Below are 20194 nucleotides of genomic sequence, written 5' to 3'. Positions count from 1 at the left end.
GGCAGCCCACCCAGAGGGCAGGATGGAAAGCAAAACATATTCTGAGCTATGCTTTGTGTTTGCTAAAGAAGCTAATTGGAAACATTTCTTGCAGGTTTGCTTCAAGCTGTAATTTAGCAAAAGAAACTTTGCTTTAATTATACTATATTCCGTTTGTTTTTAACCTCATGTAATTTGTACAGATTTGTTGGTAAAATACATCTTGGCACAATGAGTGTCTCTGCTGGTGCTTCTCCCAAGACTATCTTGAAGGTGGGCAGTTTGCTTTTCGTGAACGCATTCTTGGTAAAGAACATCAAGAGTTTTAAATAAGAAAATGAGCAAGAATCAGACGACACAGATACAACTTCTTGTAATGGGGGATGAGAATGTATGTCTGTGTGCTTGTGTGTTTGTATTTGTGTGCTTGTGTGTTTCCCACAATCCTATTCAAACTCCCTTCTCCTGGCATCAAAGTTAAGGGGCTGTATACTGGGATACTACAATAATTACTGGTGTCTGGGTCTCTGGGTTAATGGTGTCTGCTCACCCCCATGATAGTCCCTCAGAAAGGTAGCTGCTAGGCGGTGGTTGGTGATGTGTTGGTTGTCCCATGTGCGTTTTTCATGGGTGCCTTTTCCCCACAATTTACTCTATTCCTAATCCTCCTCCCTCTAGTGGCCACCAATGCAATTCTTTACCTCTGGCTGGGAGAGCAGGACAGTTGGCTTCCTTCAAAGCCAACACCCTTGCTGCTGCATGGACTGGTGAGTAGAAGTGCTGTGCAAGCAGCATCTTCCTTCTCTCTGGAGACTAAATGCATCGCCTCCACCGTACACCTTAATAGCAATAGGCAAGGAAAGAAACCTATCCCTCAGGCTTAGACTAGACTAAAGCACCTCACCATTCTGAAAGCAAAGATTGTATTTTGACTAGTGATATTTAGAATGGGAGAAATTGAAATAAAATGAATTATCCCATTTTACCCCATATTCCAATGTATTACCTAGGTTTACTTTCTAAACTTCTTGAAAACATATGATTTAACATGGACTTTGTTCTATCTTGTCCTATACTCTGTGAATCTCTAAATATCTGTGATTCCCAAGGCTCAAATCAGAGAAATTTTTTTCACAGAAATGATTATCAAATAATAGACTCAATACTTTTAGACTCATATAGAGTTAAATCATTAACTACAACTGTAAATTCAGTAGTGAACACCATACAAAATAAAACAAAAAATAAATGAATAATAATAATGTTTTCTCCTATGTGAAGTGTCATGAAACATGGTTATGTATAATTTGTGGCATATTTTAAAAGCTCTCTAATTCCCATCCATTTTATTCATGAAATGGCTGGTGATTTGTAATGTAAAGTTTTTAAAACTGTAGGGCATTACTATTTCTCTTAATAAAATAAAGGATATTTAAAATTAATTGTTCAAATGAATGCCATTGTATTATTCTTTAGTGGCATTTATACATAGATATTTCTTTGTTCCAATTAAATTTCATTTTCTTCAACCTATAAGTTAACTTTCTCCTTTTCACATACCAAAAAAAGTCTTCCTGATAACAGTACATATATAATTCAGCCCTGAGGTAAAGTGAGATAGACTTATTAAAGAAGAAGAAAAAATAATTTGAAGTTTAGGAAATCTAATGAGGAAAGTCTAAGTGTTGAGGTTGATTAGCTTGGTGAAGAGAAGGCTGAGGGAAAGTGTATTAGTATCTTCAAGTATTTGACAGAATGTTGAATGGAAAATTCTTAGTGCCTGTTCGTCTTTGTACTGAAAATTGCTATATTTGGGAATGGTTTAGACACAGTCTTGTCTGAGGCCAAGGAGGGATTAAGTGAATTCTTAGTGTTCCTTCTAACCCTATGATTTTTTTGTTCAAAAAGGGGATAGTCCAACAAAAAAAGGGGGAAAAAGGGCTATGAGAAATGAATTTAGAAGAAAAACAATGATTTTATTAAAGTAAAGAAATACAAAAAATCTAAATGAGTGTTTTTCTTTTCCATAACACTTGTACTGGGAAACCATAATAGAAAAGTGATTTCTTGTGATACGGGATAAAATGAAAGAAAAAGAGGAAGAAAACCCCCCAGAAGGAGAATTTTCTCTTCCTTGCTGTTTATACCTCTTTCTTCTCTTCTGAAGTCACTGACCCTAAATATTTGAGGTGGTTCTGGGAATTGGAATTGTGCTCAGTTAAGAGTGATTATGACAGCGTTCATGGGGCCATTGCCTTCTTTGGAAGAGAGACAGATGTACAGTGCTTGAAAGCTGGCAGGTGTAGTGTGAAGAGCTCCCATTTCTTGGTAAGTGGTTCTCAAAGTGTGGTCCCTAGACCAGCAGCATCAACATCGCTTGAGAATTTGTTAGAGATCCTACTGTGCTCGACCCTTCGCGCCTCACATCTACAGACTAGAAAGTCTCTGTGCAGGGCCCAGCAAGCTGTGTTAGCAAGCTCTCCCAGTGCTTTTGATGCTCATGCGAGTTTGAGTACCACTCATCTTGGTTGACAGAGAAACTGAAACCTAGCACCCTAGATACATAAAATCCATGTCCTCATCACCGAAATCTGTGCATCTCTCTAGACTCATTTTGCACCTATGACAATGTCTAGAAGATGCTAGGCACACAATAAATATTTGTAGATGACTGAATGAGCAAAAGGAATGAATAATTTTGGCAATTATATATTTGTGCTAGTTCTTTCCAGTATGGAAAATGAGAGCTTAGAATTGCTATTTTTTCTTAGAAGGTGGGGCAAAGGGATTGCCAGGGAGAGACAGTATAATTTTGATTAGCATGGATAAGTAAAACCAAGCTTCTCTCTTTTGTTTTCTTTCGAATAGGTGGAAAATATTTTCTAGGACACAGAGTACAGCTATCAATTATTGGAGTTATTCTTCTTGCAAATACCCCCACTTTTAACCCCAAGTTATTTAAATACAGGAAGCTAATGATTGAGGGAAGTAAAATTCCTTAGGACTCAGATATCTTGATCAAAGAGAGAACCTGAGTCATCCGCTTGGTCATGGTAAATGGAACCTCATTTATTTATGGAATCTTCCAGAAAAAAAGTCAAATCTACCTAGTTTTCATTAAGTAACTAAAGGTGATACTGAAGTCAGTTCTCAATTGGGATACTTCACTCTCATCTTTCCAGGGTGGTGCTAGGTATCTTGAGGCTGCCAGAACTTTTAAAAATGGAAAAAGAGAAAACAAGAAAGATCTCAAAGAACTTTCTATTGCAACCTCACAAGATTCTCCAGTGTTCTTACCTATCACTGTATTGCCATTAATAAATGAGTTAATTTATTAATAAGTCAACTACGAAGACTTTGGACTTCGTAGTTGGAGGCAACAGTGATAACTTTTTCTTATGAGATCTTTTAAGAGAGGAAGCTTTGGGACTGTTTTTTTGTTGTTGTTGCTTAGCAGACCCAATGACAAATCTAATGCTGTAGGAAACATTGCTGGTGATTCAGTCCAAGTTGTGGTCTTTTCTCTGAGTCAGTGATAAAACACTTCCTTAGCTTGAATAAGAACATTGAAATGCTGTGGGGTGTTGTCTTCAGGATAAATGTGATTTTTAAGATATAGTTGTGACTCTTCCTCTGAGAGAAACCCAAGCCCAGTGAATTAAAACTTCGCTATTTTCTAAACCATTGTTACTCCTACTAGAGTTTTTCTTTTTCTTTTTTTTTTAATTTTTTATCCAAAGTATTATATATTCTATAATTTATCTGGCTCCCAATTTTATACACTACCATTATATTTATGATTAATGTGTTAATTGATGGTTTGGCTGGATAGTGAGAATTGTATTTTTTTAAAATACAAAGATTTGGGAGTTTTTTTTAATGTACTAGTAATTTATTCTAGTGTGCCTTTGCACTCTGATTTCTAAAGATTCAAATAACAAATACTGTATATTCATCCTTTGATTTTAGTCATATATACTCTCTTTTTACTATGTTTGGTTCGATGTGTAGTTCTCAAATTTTAGCGTGTATCAGAATTACATGGAGAGCTTGTTCAAACAAGATTGCTAGGTTCTGCCTCCAGTGTCTGGTTTGGTAGGTCTGATGTAGATTCCAAGAATTTGCATTTCCAAGAAGTTTTCACGTGATGCTGGTGCTACTGTTTGAGGAACTATACTTTGAGAATCACTGGGTTAGACACTTAAGAGTTCATAAAGGTAGTCTTTACTAACAAAGTGACAAATATTTCAGGAAATAATCCATATTACAGTTGTAATCCACATTATAATTAGTCTTTTTAATGATAAATGGTTCTGCAGCTCAGCTGTGTAATAATAAATAAAATTTTACATTTTATAAAATACTTTCTGGTGCCCTGCTTCATTTGATCATCCTCAGCACCATGAGATTGGTAGTCATTGCTATTATTACTCCTATTTTATAAGTAAAACTTGAGTGAAGTAACTTGCTGAAATAAAGACTTAGAAATTGAGTGTCTAGTGATTTTTAAAATGTAGCAGTTTGTCTCATAATAAAAATGGTTCTTTACCTTAAACAGAGCTTTTTCAGTAGTTGGCAACCTCAACAGAGTAACATGATATATATCTCCATTGAAAAATATCTCTTTCACTAGCTTGAAATTTCATTTTTTCAAATGCTTTCCCTAAGACAGTGGATCTCAACTGTGGCTGCACATTGCAATTGCCTGGAGAACTTTAAATAATTCTGATGTTTAGGCCCCACCCCCAGAGATTCTGATTTAATTCCTTAGGAGTGTGGCCTGGGCATCAGATTTTTAAAAGCTCCCTAGGTAATTCTTATGCACAGCTAGGGTTGAGAAGTACTGCCTTTGAGGCTGATTGAAAGTTTAGTTAGTCTTCAAATGATTTACATTCGGATACAAATACCTCTGGGAGCATTACTAGCTCACATCTTTATTATTAATTGGCAACTAGTTGAATGCAAAAGTTAATGAGATTTAGGTAAAATTATCTGGGGTGGTAAAGTAGAGAGGGCATCAGACAAGGGAATGAAAAAGGTGGTAGAATGCCAATTTTATAATTTTGTTTACTGTGGGCATTGGCTTAGACATGCCTTTGAAAAGCTGTTTTTGTAGTTCAGTGTATTTACATGCTTTCTTATTTATCTGATAGATCACTTATAAGCATCTATTTAATGCTTTTAAAACTGACTGAAATTGTGCTAAATATCGTTTCTTGGCCTTTTGGCTAAGATCAAGTGAAATAGTGCTAAACAGACTTTGAAAGCTCTTCATTTTAATTTCAAGTTTTGTGATACCTAGGAAGCTAAAATGAGTAAATGATTATATATGCAACCAACTTCAATTTAGACCCACAAGTCAGAATATCAGAGGCATATGAACTGTTTTAACTCAATATTTATGAAAAATGAAAACAGACATTTTTTTCTCTTTGTGATTTATAGTTCTAATCAGAGAAGCCCTTCTGTTGTTTTACAAAAATGTTTTTTGTTGTTGTAGAATGAATTTTTGTTAAATTCAGCAGTATTCATGATAATTTCCTATCTTTCTGAATGTACCCTCATTTCCCAATATTTAAATTATTCCCTTGTACCCCCACAGCCTCCCTAACCCCTTCTCTTATTTAATACAACTCTTAGGCTTTAAAGCAAACCCTCCAAAGCAAATTAACTGAGAGTTGATGCTGTACTGTTGCCTTTAATTTTGTACCTGTCCTGTTACTAAATAAACCTTAAGGATGCTTTCTTCATGGTTCAAAGAAAGGTCAGAAATACATACTCATTCTGCATGTATTAGTTTTAAATTTATACTCTAAATGTATATAGTCTTTGTCCTGCAATCCACTCTATTGACACTTCTGATTACTTTCTCCAAATTGTTTTTTTCTAGGGTTTTCTTTCTTCCTCTTTGTGTAGAAGTACAAAAATTGTATACCAAAGAACTCAATTTGAAAACTGAAATCACACAAACACATGGAGACTAAATAACATGCTACTAAATACTGAATGAGTTAACACTGAGATCAAGGAAGAAATCAAAAGATACCTTGAGACAAATGAAAATGAAAATATGACTCAAAATCTATGCAACAGAGTGAAAGAAGTCCTAAGAGGGAAATTCACAGCAATGCAGGCCTACCTCAAGAAACAAGAAACGTCTCAAATAAACAGTCTACCCTTACGCCTAAGGGACTAGAAAAAGAACAGCAAACAAATCTGAAAGTGAGTAGAAAGAAGGAAACAATAAAGATCAAAGTGAAAATCAATGAAATAGAGTCTTAAAAACCAGTACAAAAAAAAAATCAATGAAACCAAGAGCTGGTTCTTTGAAAAGATAAACAAAATTGCAAAACCTTTAACCAGACTCATCAAAAAAAAAAAAAAAGAGAGAGAGAGAGAGAGACAGAACTCAAATATAATCAGAAATGAAAGAGAAGTGACAACTGACACATAAAACTACAAAGGATTATAAGAAAATACTGTGAACAATTATATGCCAACAAATTGGACAATCTACAAGAAATGGATAAATTCCTAGAGACATAATCTTCCAAGTCTGAGTCAAGAAGAAACAGAAAATCTGAACAGACTGATAACTACTAACAAAATCAAATCAGTATGAAAAAACTCCCCAAAACAAAAGCTCTGGACTGGGTGGATTCATAGATGAATTTTACCACACATTCTAAGAAGAATTAGTACCATCCTTCTCAAATGATTTCAAAATAATTCAAATAATTCAAAAAAAATAATTCTCCCAAGCTCATTTTACAAGGCCAGCATCACCCTGATTCAAAAGACAGACAAACACATTACAAGAAAAGTATAGGCCAATATTTCTAATCAACATAGATGCAAAAGTCCTGAACAAAATATTAGCAAACCAAATTCAGCAATACATTAGAAAGATCATATACCATGATCAAGTCTGATTTATTCCTGGGATGCAAAGTTGGCTCAATATCGCACATCAATTAACGTGATATACCATATAAACAAAAATCAGATAAAAACCATTTCATCATATCAGTAGATGCAGAAAAAGCATTTGACAAAAATCCAGCATCCATTTGTGATTAAAAACTCTTCGCAAATTGGAAATAGAGAGAACATACCTCAACATAATAAAGATCATATATAACAAACTCACAGCTAACATCATACTCAACAATCTTTAAGATTAGTAACAAGACAAGGATGTCCACTTTCATCACTTTTACTCAATATAGTATTAGAAGTCCTAGCCACAGCAATCAGACAAGAAAAATAAAAGACATCCAAATTGAAAAGGAAAAGGAAAACTGTCATTATTTGCAGATGACATGATACTATATAGAGAGAGAACCCTAAAGATTCCACCAAAAAACTGTTAGAACTGATAAGTGAATTCAGTAAAGTAGCAGGATACAAAATTAACATTCACAAATCAGTTGCATTTTTGTATATCAATAATGAACTATCAGAAAGAGAAAGTAATCTTATCAACAATTGCATTAAAAAAAAAAGAAATCTAGAAATAAATTTAACCAAGGAAGTTAAAGACCTCTACTTGGAAAATTAAAATACATTGAAGAAAGAAATTGAAGAAGCTATAAATAAATGGAAGTATATACTGTGCTCATGGATAGTAAGAATTAACATTGTTAAACTGTCTGTACCACCCAAAGGTATCTATAGATTCAGTGCATTCTCTATCAAAATACCAATGACCTTTTTCACAGAACTAGAACAAATAATCCTGAAATTTATATGGAGCCCCAAAAGACCTCAAATAGCCACAGCAATCTTGAGAAAGAAGAATAAAGTTGGAGGTATCATGCCCCCTGATATTAAACTAGACTACAAGGCTATAGTAATCAAAACAGCACGGTACTGGCATAAAAAGAGACACATAGATCAGTGGAACAGAATAGAGAGCCCAGAAATAAACCCATGCCTATGTGGGTTTTTGGTTTTTGTTTTTTTCAATTAATCTATGCCAAAGGAGGCAAGAATATACCATGGAGTAAACACAGTCTCCTCAATAAATGGTATTGGGAAAACTGGACAGATACATGCAAAAAAATGAAACGACCACTTTCTTACACCATATACAAGAATAAACTCAAAATGAATTAAAGACTTAAATGTGAGACCTGACACCATGAAACTCCTAGAAGAAAACAAGGTGGGAAACTCTTTGAAAATGCCCTTTGAAATATTTTTTTGGATATACCTCCTCAGGCAAGGGGAACAAAAGAGAAAATAAACAAACGGGACAACATCAAACTAATTTTTTTTTGCACAACAAAGGAAACCATCAACAAAACATAAAGACAACCTACTAAAAGGGAGAAGATATTCATCAATGATACATTCAATAAGGGGTTAATATCCAAAATTTATAAAGAACTCATACAGCGTATCACCAAAAAATGAAACAGTCCGATTAAAGTATGGGCAGAAGACCTGAATAGACATTTCTTCAAAATGGAGAAATATGATGCCAATAGACATATGAAAAGATGCTCAATGTCACTAATCATCAGAGAAACCAAAATTAAAACCACAATGATATATCACCTCACACCTATCAGAATGGCTATCATCAATAAATCAGCAAACAACAAGTGTTGGTGAGGATGCGGAGAAAAGGGAGCCCTCATGTACTGTTGGTGGGATTGCACCTTGGTGCAGTCACTATGGAAAACAGTATAGAGGTTCCTCAAAAAATTAAAAATAGAACTACCTTATGACTCAACAGTTCCACTTCTGGATATTTATCCAAAGAAATCCAAAACACTAATTCAAAATGATGTATGCCTCTCTGTGCTCATTGCAGCATTATTTACAATAGCCACGATGTGGAAGCAACCTAAATGCCCATCAATAGACGATTATATAAAGAAGATGTGTTACATATACACAATGGAATATTACTTGGCCATAAAAACAAATGAAATCTTACCATTTGCGACAACACAGATCGACCTAGAGGGTATTATGCAAAGTGAAATAAGTCAGAAAGACAAGTACCATATGATCTCACTTATATGTGGAATCTAAAGAACAAAATAAATGAACAAACAAAACAGAAACAGACTCATAGATACAGAGAACAAACTGATGGTTGCCAGATGGGAGGGGGGTTGGGGAGCTGAGTGAAAAAGATGAAAGGATTAAGAAGTACAAATTGGTAGTTACAAAATACTCTCGAGGATGTAAAGTACAGCATAGGGAATCTAGTCCATAATATTGTAATAACTATGTATAGTGACAGGTGGGTATTAGACTTATCAGGGGATCACTTCGTAAATTATATAAATGTCTAACCACTATGCTGTACACCTGAAACTAATATAAAATGATGTTGAATGTCAACTGTAATTGGAAAAAAAATTTTAATGTCAATTTGGTCAAGTTTCTGCTTACCAAGAGACATCTCTGCTAAACATTCATTGCTCAGCATCTCAGGGGAAAAAAGATAAGCTACAGGTATGCTTAGATTGAGGAGAAGGAGGAAGGAAGCATGTTTATTTTTAGATTTAAACAAATTTAAACAAAAACTTTATTTTTGTTTAAAGATCAAAGAGCACTGATTTTTCTTACGTATACTATGGGGTTATTCAAGAATGTGCCTGATCAGTTGTTATTGACCACTTAAAATGTTATCATTATTTTTTCTTTTACATTTACGTAGCCTAATTAATTTTTTTTGTGTGTTCCCTGAATGTCATCTTAAGCTGTGTGTGTGTTTATGTGTGTGTGTGTACATGTGCATGTGTGTGAATAGCATATAAACTTAAAAGATATTCTATGTGTTTCTTCTAAGACAAATTCTTTTTATTTTACTTTTTGTGATTTCACCTGAATCATCTGGATTCTCATACATATTGGAACTGGTCTCTACTTTTTCAAAAGATTTTTAAGAAGCTTTACATTTTCCAATTACTATTTTGTATTCTCCTGATTTATAGCCACATTTTTCAAACTGTACCATGGGGGCACCAGGACACTGCAACAGACTCAAAGAAGCACTGCAGACTATCATACATTTTTAGTGAAAACACAGTGACCTTGGTTGTATACCACACAAATCATTACTGTTAAGTTATTTTTTCCTACCTAGTAGTTTCTGTGAAAAAATTCCTGAGATACTAAGGGTGCTGTGAACCAAGAAAGTTTGAGAACTCTTCATGTAGGGTAAAATGAGTGTCATTAAAGTTGGGTAAAGCTTAGTTATCTCACTTCCTTTCAGTAGATGTTGAATTTCATTTTATAAGAGGAAAAAATGCACATAAACTCCTTATTCAGGGTCCTGATGATGTTCAGAGTTTAAAAATGAGGCTCTTCTGCACTTCCAGCTAAGGAACTAGAGGTCTTAAATAATGTGTACTTTCTCCTTCATATCTATATTAAACATTCCTTCTGATGTGTCCTCCCAGTTATGTTCCTTCCTCTGTCTCTGTTAGTTCAGTTTAAGATGGATGGGTGATTAAAGCAAAAAAAAAAAAAAAAGAAAGAAAAGAGAAAGAAAAAAAGCAACAATATATTTAAAAGAGCCCCTGATAGCAAATTTTTCTTTGCAACTTATTACCTAATACATTTATGTAATAATCTACACTATTCCATTTATTAATAACATTTTTTCAACTTATTTTAATGAATCTATCATGCAGATTATCTTATCTCCTTTAAAAAGTTGGATATTTCTGCATTGTTTCCATGGAAGCATTATATGTTTATGTTATATATTTTGTTTCCAAGAATGATACAACAGAAACCTAATGTACACATAAAAGTATAGTAAGTCCATTCATTCTAAAATAACAAATTTAAAATTGGTTTTTTAAATAAATTATTAAAGAAAATAGAATACAATCTTTACGCCAGTACTAGTACCTGACTAAAAGAGAACAGCTCTTGAAGTACCAGATAAAACAGAGGCAAATGCTTTGTTTTCACAGATGTCCTTTTAATTTCTTTGCTAGTTTTTAAGTGCCTAACACATTAACATCACTAAAAATGGTCAATTCACATTATTAGTGAATAACAGAATGTGCTTCAAACAAAGAAGGGTTTTGAGACTTGACTTTTATAGATATAATAACAATAATAATGACTAACACTTGTGCAGCTTATAAAGGACAACTACACTTAACTGTGATTAAAACTCAAAGTGGAGGAGTCTCAAAATGGAGCAGAGGAAAACAAACTCCAGTTGTTTCTTAAGATTCAAAATAGACCCGACTGAAATTAAGTGTGAAAGACATAATAAAGTTGAATCTTATAATTAAATTTGCTTCCATTTGATTTAGGAATTACAGTCCAAAAGTTAAATAAAAGATAACTGATGGAAATTTTAGGTTGAAAAATTAAAAACCCTTTACTCATTGTCATTTATTCCCCTTTGAAGAAACATAGTTATGTAATTAGTTTTTAAGAAAAATTCCCAATGAAATTTATATTTGTGTGAGATTTTGTAATGTACTGTTGTTTGAAATTATGAGGGTTCTTTTATGTTTGATTCCTGTATATACCAATCTTAGATATAAAACAGATCATTGTGATATTTTTAATAATACAAGTTCCTTGTAAAAAGTGACTTGAATTGCAGCTTCATTTATTACTCCCTAATTTTCTCTTTGGTTTTTTAAAAAGAAAATTTTTGTAAGACTAGACAATAGTCTATCATTGTATTGACCATGGCATTCCCCTATTCACTCTCTCACCATCCGCTTTTTCCAAGTCATTTTCAGTGTTGAAAGGAAGAGTACACTTTAGCATATGGGATTAGTTGTACCAGGTATCATAGCAGGGCATCTGTGAACGTCACAACTCCCAAAAACACATGCTCTGTAGCCATCAGCTGCACCTGGCTTGGTGCTCTTGTAACATACCCTTGAGAGAAGTAACCTCTAGATAAAACCATACTCTTGTTTGGTTCACACTTCTGGAAGTTAATACGCTGGTTCATTTATTTGTCCATAATGATTGCGTTTATCTTTTTTCTTAAGCATATGGTTTTCCCTTTTTAAAAAGTCTTTAAATTCTCCTGTGTATTTTCAATATAATTTAAGCTTTCTATTATAACTAGTCTTAACTAGACTTTCTAACAAGTCTTACATATGAACGTTTAGTTTGGTACCTGACATTTTTTTACTGTTTACCCCTGCATGTTGTGACTTGCATTTTCTCTAAAGTTAAGATTTATAACTGAAGGCAAGAAATCTCTGCTAGCCCAGAACATTTCCGCTAGTGCTGTTTTCCTTCCTCTTTCATCTCATTTCTATTGGTTTAGAGCTTATATTCTTCTCTAATGTGATTAGGGCCTAGATATATATTCACTCACTAGAAAGCTTGAGTAAGACTAAAACCAAAGTTTGAGTGCCTTATTGTATTAATGTTCTATGTGTCACAGGTTATGCTTCACCTGACAAAAATTCTGTCCAAAATATCACTTTTAACATTCATAATATTATGTATCTTTACAAGATATCATGCATAAAATACTTTTGGAAAAAATAAAGCTTTTTATAATGGTAAGAATCATCATCCCGATTTTATAGGACCTTATGATATTGCTATTCCTATTTTTTTTTACTTGAACAACACGAGTTTAGTTTAAAAGCTATGTAGCTTGTTTATGATTGTGTCCTTATTATAACTCAAATGTGAAATATTTACTTTTTGGTTCCAAGAAAAGGATTTTATATATAATTAAAGAAAAACTTCACTATTGGTAATAAGTTCATCACAGTGAGTGATGACTTTCTTTTACTCTCAGCATTCTTCCTCTAAAAAAGTTTTAATAAAGTATCAAAAGCAAATAAGCTCCTACTAAAGATCATGGAGATTCTTTTTATTATAATTTGAGTTAATTCTTTATATTAGGAAATTTGCCTCTCACATTTTCCTATTTCTAGTTAGTGTTCTGTCTCTTGACATATTTGGCCCTCTTGATCTGTACCTCACACTGGTAAGAATTCAAGCACTGAAACAAGACTGTAAAACCAAATGAGATCTAATGAATGCCTGTTTTCCAGACTTATTATTCTGTAGAGTACAGGGGGAAAGCAGACATAGAAGGAAAAAATATATCTATATTGAGCAATTGAATTGTGGAGGAAGAAAAGAAGAGATAACTTTCATAGAATTATGGATCTGAAGAAACATTAGAAATCATGTAATTAAAAAAATAATCCTATTTATTTATTTTAATCTTTAAAAAAATTATTAAATTTATTGGGGTGACATTGGTTAGTAAAACTATATAGGTTTCAAGTGTACAATTGTATAATACATCATCTATATATTGCATTGTGTGTTCACTACCTAGAGTCAGTTTGCCTTTCATCACCGTATATTTGACCCTTTTTACCCTTTTCTACCTCCCTCCCTCCCTCCATTGTTACCCTCTGGCAACCACTAAACTGTTGTCTGTAACTTGATTGTCTCATTTTACAAAGGAGAATGAAAATTTGCCTTTGATAATTTACCTAAACTTCCTAGAACTCAAAAGAGGTAGCTAAACATAACAGAAGTTGGAGTAAGGAAAAGCATAGTAACAAGATAAAGTGAAAAGGAATAACATCATAAACATGAAAAGAGTTCTTAGGATCAAATAAAGATTGGGGAAAGAGAAATCAGACAGCAGTATAACAAAATGTGGGCTGTAAAATTAAAAATATTAGACCTGAAATTCATTATTTTATTAGATAAGGTAGCTTCCATAATAGAATTGTAGTGATACTTGCCTTATCCACACCTCATTTTAATGTAATCTTATTGAGGTCATCACTGTCTCACTCATTTTCCCCCTTATGATAATGAAAAAACCATGTCTTAGACATAGTTTGAATTCAGTGAGTTAAATAAAATTAGATAGTTTCCATGGAAGAGATTACTGTTCATATCTAATGAGTAGTAGAAATTCCTCCAGGGATGGTGTGATTTCAAATAAATGCAGTGTATTTATGCTCCACCCTATATCGCCATCACTAAACACCGTTGTTCTAGGAAACTAAGTATTTTTGGAGCCACGTTTTCCTTAGCCCTGTTTCCTTGGGACATCTAGTTTTGCTAGGACAGAAGGGAAGACACTGGAAAGGCAGAGAAAGAAAGCCTTTGAAAGATAAAAGCTAGCAGGAGGCTTATTAGAAGAGGAAGCATATGGGTGAAGTTGATTGGTACCCTGGATGCCAGCTGTTAGATCCAAGGCAGATGGGCTTTGCTCTGCTCTGTCAATGCTTGTGACTGGCCAATAATCACACAGCACAATAGCCAGATTCCACCAGTGAGAGGCAGAGCAGAGAGACAGTTTTTTCCTGGCATTTGTTGTTCTTTGGATGCTATCTACACTGAAGATTTAGATCAAGTTAATATAGCTGGCCATATGCTCTGTACACTGTGGTTATATAGCATTGTCTTGGTTGCTAGCTACTTTGGATGCTGTGGTGGTTAAGCAAATTGTTGCCCAAGCCACCAACCACATTTTTCATATAAGCTCTGACTTACTAACTTCTTTCCCCCTTCTTCCACTTCAGAAAACTGTGCTGTGATATAATGTGCTATGCCACTAAGTTCAAATTATCTAGATTTTGGTTAGCTCATCAACCCCAAGGATACTTTTATACCTTTCTTTCCCTTACTGACTCACTCACATGTGGTTATAGACTGCTCGCTTACCAAGTCAATGGTCTAGGACTGAAATGTTGGGTCTTATGAGTAGATCTGAGAAGACCTAGGAGGTCTTCCTGCTGCCCTTCACCTCCCCACATCCTTCTTGGTTTAACACAATCACTATTTCGAGTTAAATGCACGTCGTAACTTCTGTGCATTGAGCAGTCTCTCTACTTTTGAAGCAGTGAACTGCCCCCAAGAAAAGCAATATATGGCCAAATATTGTTACCCATGTATATAAAATTATTTCATTATCTGAAAAAAGAGAGAGAGAGGACATGAGAACATTAAGCAGCTTACAAGGGGAGTAGGGGAGGGGCTGAAAAGGAGGTGAGAAATGAACAGGAGCTGTGGCCTGTGAAGTGCAGACTCAGGATGGGCCCTAGGACTGTAGCTATTGAGCAAAGACCTATGTTCTTCCCATGCGCCATCACCATCTCCCAGAGTCAGCACAGCAGATGAGAGGTTCCATCTAGGACTCACTCACAGCTTGGTGGACTTCTTGCTCATTTTTCTGTGGCATATGCTTCAAAATGTTAAAAGCCGTTTCTGGATGTGTAGCTAGAGTAGTGGTTCAAATTGGGCACTTCTTTCTCAAAAGACCCTTGGTAGGCAAATAGGTCATCTGTAACTTTTAACTACTGGCAGAAAATTAAATCTAAGATCTGATCATATTAAATTTCCAGACACAAAGTAAGGGTTACATTTCCACATTAAGAGCCATCATATTTGTTTCTTTAAAGGTATGCAAATCAAAAGTTTCTAAACAGGATATACCCATTTTAGAGAGTTTAAAGTAGATAGGAATTGGTAATGGCATCTTTATACTTAAATTTTATAATATGAAACCATTTTTTTTAAAGCATAGAAGAGGGGCTGCATTTAACGAAAGAATAGGTAGAGAGTATGCATACCAGTAACTTTAGGTATTTAAGAATAAAATACAATTAGTGCAGTTTTAAATTTGACTAATTAAATTCTGCCAAACATTTGCATATCTCCAAGGGATATGGACACTAAAAGCCACTAGAATTTATTTTCTATTAGGCGTATACTGACTGGTCATGTGGACATTTTATGTTTTTGGTTATAAACTGTAAGTCTTCAGATTTGAAAGCATAGTGGCTTTGTGTAACTGGATGTAATTATTCCCGACAGGGTTTAAATCAACTTCTTAGCAATGTTTTACAGATTACTTTGAAAGAAGCCATGTAAAAGAGGCTTGGTCATAGAAAGATTCTAAACTCAGTCACTTCTCTTGTTGACTTAGTTTAGATTATTTCCAGTTGATCTGTGTTTTCTACTTTCTAAAGCTAAAAGCTGCATTTTTTTTTGTACTCCAAAAGTATGTGTCTAAAAATCTGTCCAATTAGGTGCATTGCTTTAGAGAGTTATCCTGTTGCCACTGATTTAAAAGGAAAAAAACACACAAAAACCAGTAAACCTGCCAAGTGTGGGGGTAAAAGTTGGAAGGAGATTTATATGCTGTTGGAGGAAGATAGTTCATTATTGTAGGAAGATTTGGAATAGATTACTGGTATAGTCAGTTCCTGAGTGTGAAATACCACTCTCTAATATAGCATTTTAGAAGAAAATTAATAAAAGATGAATGTGAAGAAAAATGCATCTTCATAAAATATAGACTGTTTATTCAGCTGTGTATTCAAGGACTTTAATTTTTACTTCATAAAAAAAGCATTCTAAAATTCTAAAACTGAAATGTACCCCAAAATGCCCTAATTCCTAGTTTTTAAGAAGTCTGAGAGGCATAAACAAATTAAGTCAATTTATAATTCTTAGCACTTAGCCCAGTCTCTCATAAACACAGTGCCTTGTATTTAGTAGCTATTCTCTGTTGAATGAATGAATGAGTGATTGAATGAATGATTTGCCAACCACATTTAGCTGGCATTTTTGGTTAGTTTACTATGTAACTTTAAGCTAATTACTGGATCCCACCAAAGAGCAAAAACAGCCTTAAAAATAAAGGTCCAGAACAAAGATATAAGATTGTGGATAATTTTTATTTTGTTCTTTGTGGTTTTGTATATTTTTCAGATTTTTAACAATAAATGTTATATAGCTAATTTTCTTCAAGATACATACAGGGCTAGACTTTATCTTAAAATGAAATATAAATCTCACCTCTAATAACTAATATCTGTGATACAAATTGCAGAGGCCTTGCTTTTACATTAAAGGCTACTTTTAAAAACTAATGTAATTATAACCAAACAACAGTTCTAGGGTTAATTTAAAGGAAGTAGAATTTTACCTTAACCTGTAGAAACTGAATTAATGTTTCGGCCACTGATACAAAGCAACATCGGTTCCATTTTCTAGTTTTGAAAATGTTTATCATTTTATGAAAAAGAAGCAAGATACTAAACTGAATGCCAACTTTTTGTTGCAAGTATAATCGCATTGTTTTTATTATTAAACATGTTTATAAAAGTTGGGTAAAGTTGTAAGTCTTTTATGTAAGTGGGTGGTTTGAGTCTTTTCTCTCCAAGTATAATCACATTTGAATGACTTAAAATAAAAAGAGCTATGCTGACCAATAAAAATAATCCCCTGCTCTCCCTAATATTGAACCCAGGTGGATGGATATTCTGAGCCACTGTGGCAGTTGAGACTTGAATCCTATGATTAATGGTAGAGATTTTTCTCTAGGTAGATCACATGGACTTAGTTATCTGCCCACTGGAATGACACAATGGGGAGATATCTGATGAATATTGTGGAACATCTGTGAATGGATCTCAGCTATGCCTGATGTGAATCATTCTTCCCTCAAAAATCTAAAGTTTAATAGTTAAAAAGTTCCAAACTGTTGTCGCATAAACTGAGATGTTTGGCCTTTTCTAGGGGTTGGGAGGGAGTGAATATAACGCAAACTCGAAGACCTTTTGCTAGTAAGTCATTTGGCTCTGTTTTAAACCCCTAAATTCAGGAAAACCTAAAGAGTTGTTGAAGATCATTAGTGAGAGCCTTGTGTCACTCACGCAAGTAATAAAATATACCTTCTTCAACTGATCTCCACCTTCATGGAGCCTACAGGACGTAATGGCTTCCCTACCAAGGGAATAGATTTCCTAGCTTTCAATTCAACAAGCTTAGTTAAAAGGGTGTAAAACATGATGACTGAGGCACTCAGAATTTCTGTGACTCTTTCGGAACTTTGGGGAAAGCAGTTGGTGTCCATCTCTTTAGATGACAATTTTCTTTACTATTGTAAATGATCCTGTTTCACACTGATTTTCCTAATTTGAGATCGCACTCTTTTCTTCAGGGTACTATTAAAAGCAACTCAAAACAAAACAAAACAAAACCTGAAGGTTTGTGTGGCACAAGCTAGGTGTGGAGCCATGGTTTCCTAGGTACTGCTAATGCTACTTTCACAACTCTTTCTGGTAATGTAGCCTTCCTGGTTATTGAGATGGGTTGGTGAGTAGGGGAATAGCTCAGTCTGTGCTTTGACTCCAACCCCAAGAGTAGCCTGCTACCTCTATATGATCTGAAACACTTGGCATTGTCTTATAGTTTGACTTTTTCTCTGACATCTTGATATACTTATCTTTGCTTCTTTTGATTCCTCGACACTAAAGAGAAAATGAGTTTACATAAAGTCTATACACCAGGGATGTTTGCAAATAAGAGTGTTTGTGTGTGTGCTTGTGTTTTGTGAAATGTGAGCAAGTTGTGGTGGATGTCTTTGGCAATAAATAATAAATATATATTTAGAATTTGACAAGTTTTATAATGAGAATGTTTTTAGCTGTGGCAAACATTTTTAAGAATTTTTAAGAATAAGTAATTTATAAGCTAATGTTTTATGGAATATATATATATATATATATATATATGTATACACATAGTCTGCTTGACAATGTGTAATGAACAGGGGACCATTTCTGTTAAAGCAAATAGACTAATGGGTTGTAGCCCAAAAGATCTTAACTGCAATCTTTGAATTCTAGACTTTGTGGGCTGTTAGAGATATAAGTCTACAAGCGGGAGAAAAAAATGGAATGTCTGAATGTGATGTGTTCCTAACAAAGATTAAATTAATGGGATTTGTCCTACAAAATATCAAAAAGTAAATTTGTTCCTATTGTTTTGTTTTTAAATAAATATACAACCATTGTTTTGCATTGAAATGGATATTAATACATTTTATCTGATGATATTTGGGGGAAATGAAGGTTTGATTATTTTTTTTAAGGAAAGCATGAAGAAGATTATTCTAATGGGAATACTAATTGTTTAAAATTGCCAATAGTTTCTTTTCCGAACTTGAAAACAGTTGTTTCTAAATACGAGAACAATGATTTTGCCTAAATTTGCAGTATGATGACCAGGACTTCTCTCCTTTTTAGAGAAGCAGTCAAGTGTTTCTGGAACAGATAAGACAGCAGCGATCCACTGAGGTTGATTCCCACAGAGGAAAGCTATGCAGACCTAACTTACCGGAAGGTAAACAACTCTTCGATTAACGATGTTCTCCTTTTCTCAAGGTGTCCAGAGACAAGAGGTGGTCTGTAAAAGGTTGGATGACAACTCCATTGTCCAGAACAATTACTGTGACCCTGACAGTAAGCCACCTGAAAATCAAAGAACCTGCAACACTGAGCCCTGCCCACCTGAGTAAGTAAGAGAAAGAAGTGGGTATTATTTTCTCCAAAGAGAAAAACATTAGATATTCACATATGGAAACATATTCATATGATATGAATAAATTAAACTAAGAAAAGGGGATAAAACATCACAGAGGATGGCATTTTGATGTCCCTTTCATTGAGCAAAGATTCCTATTTATCCATAGGTTTCATGTAACTCCTTTAAAGCAGGAACTTCAGTAGGGTGATCCGGGTGCAATGCTGGAAAGCATCCTATTTCACCCATCCTCTGGCACCCACCTTTTCATACTTTAACATCTCTCACATTGGGGTTCATCTTGCAACTGACTGTCTTACAATAATAATCAGTATTATTTTTTTCTTAATTATACATAAAATAATGGTATCTTAGATTAAGTAAAATATAGTAGATTTGTGTGCAATCCTGTCTTTTTCAGGTGTTTATCCTAAAGGCCTAAAGACTTTTAAAGTGGTTTAGAAATGTCCTATCATGGAATCTCAGTGTTTTACCTTGCTCACCCACTTTAAAGTTCTGTCATACCTTCTGAGGGTCGGGCACAGGCATAGAGGTTGACTTCAGTCTCTTTTTGTTGATTAATGTAGCAGTTACAGCTTACTGTGAAGGGAGGGACAAGCAAAGAGTCAATTCATCCTAGTTATGACTTAAAGAATTAAAATTTTGAACTATGAGACCTGCTATAAGTGAACCACATGTTATCATCTGTAAGAACACAAAGGCTTCTTGACTGAGCAAAAGACATTGGTTATATGAAAACAGACAAAGTTGCTGAGTTGTGCATGAAAATACTGATCTGGGTAGGGATTTTGCCTGTTTGACAACCGCATCACAGAACATGTGTGAATGGCATTTTGTTCCAGTTTCAGAGTAACCATTATCTCCCCCGACACCCCCC

The 20194-nt window shown here is 34.3% G+C and overlaps 1 protein-coding gene across 7 annotated transcripts in view; it reads left to right on the top strand.

The window, feature by feature from the left end:
• ADAMTS6 (ADAM metallopeptidase with thrombospondin type 1 motif 6) overlaps positions 1 to 20194 on the top strand; it is a 259454-nt gene that overhangs the window by 205975 nt on the left and 33285 nt on the right. For 6 of the 7 annotated variants that reach the window (XM_019652413.1, XM_019652415.1, XM_019652414.1 and 3 more), the window contains one exon: positions 19158 to 19287. In XM_019652413.1, the coding sequence (XP_019507958.1) occupies positions 19158 to 19287 (130 nt within the window). Of the gene's footprint in view, positions 1 to 657; positions 747 to 19157; positions 19288 to 20194 lie in introns of all 7 variants that reach the window. The other variant, XR_002125140.1, reaches the window with a different exon arrangement.

This window comes from Hipposideros armiger, unplaced genomic scaffold (assembly GCF_001890085.2).
Source record: "Hipposideros armiger isolate ML-2016 unplaced genomic scaffold, ASM189008v1 scaffold_179, whole genome shotgun sequence".
Lineage (NCBI taxonomy): Eukaryota > Metazoa > Chordata > Mammalia > Chiroptera > Hipposideridae > Hipposideros > Hipposideros armiger.
The sequence above is the reverse complement of the archived record's forward strand: the minus strand, read 5'-3'. Positions and strand labels throughout refer to the sequence as shown.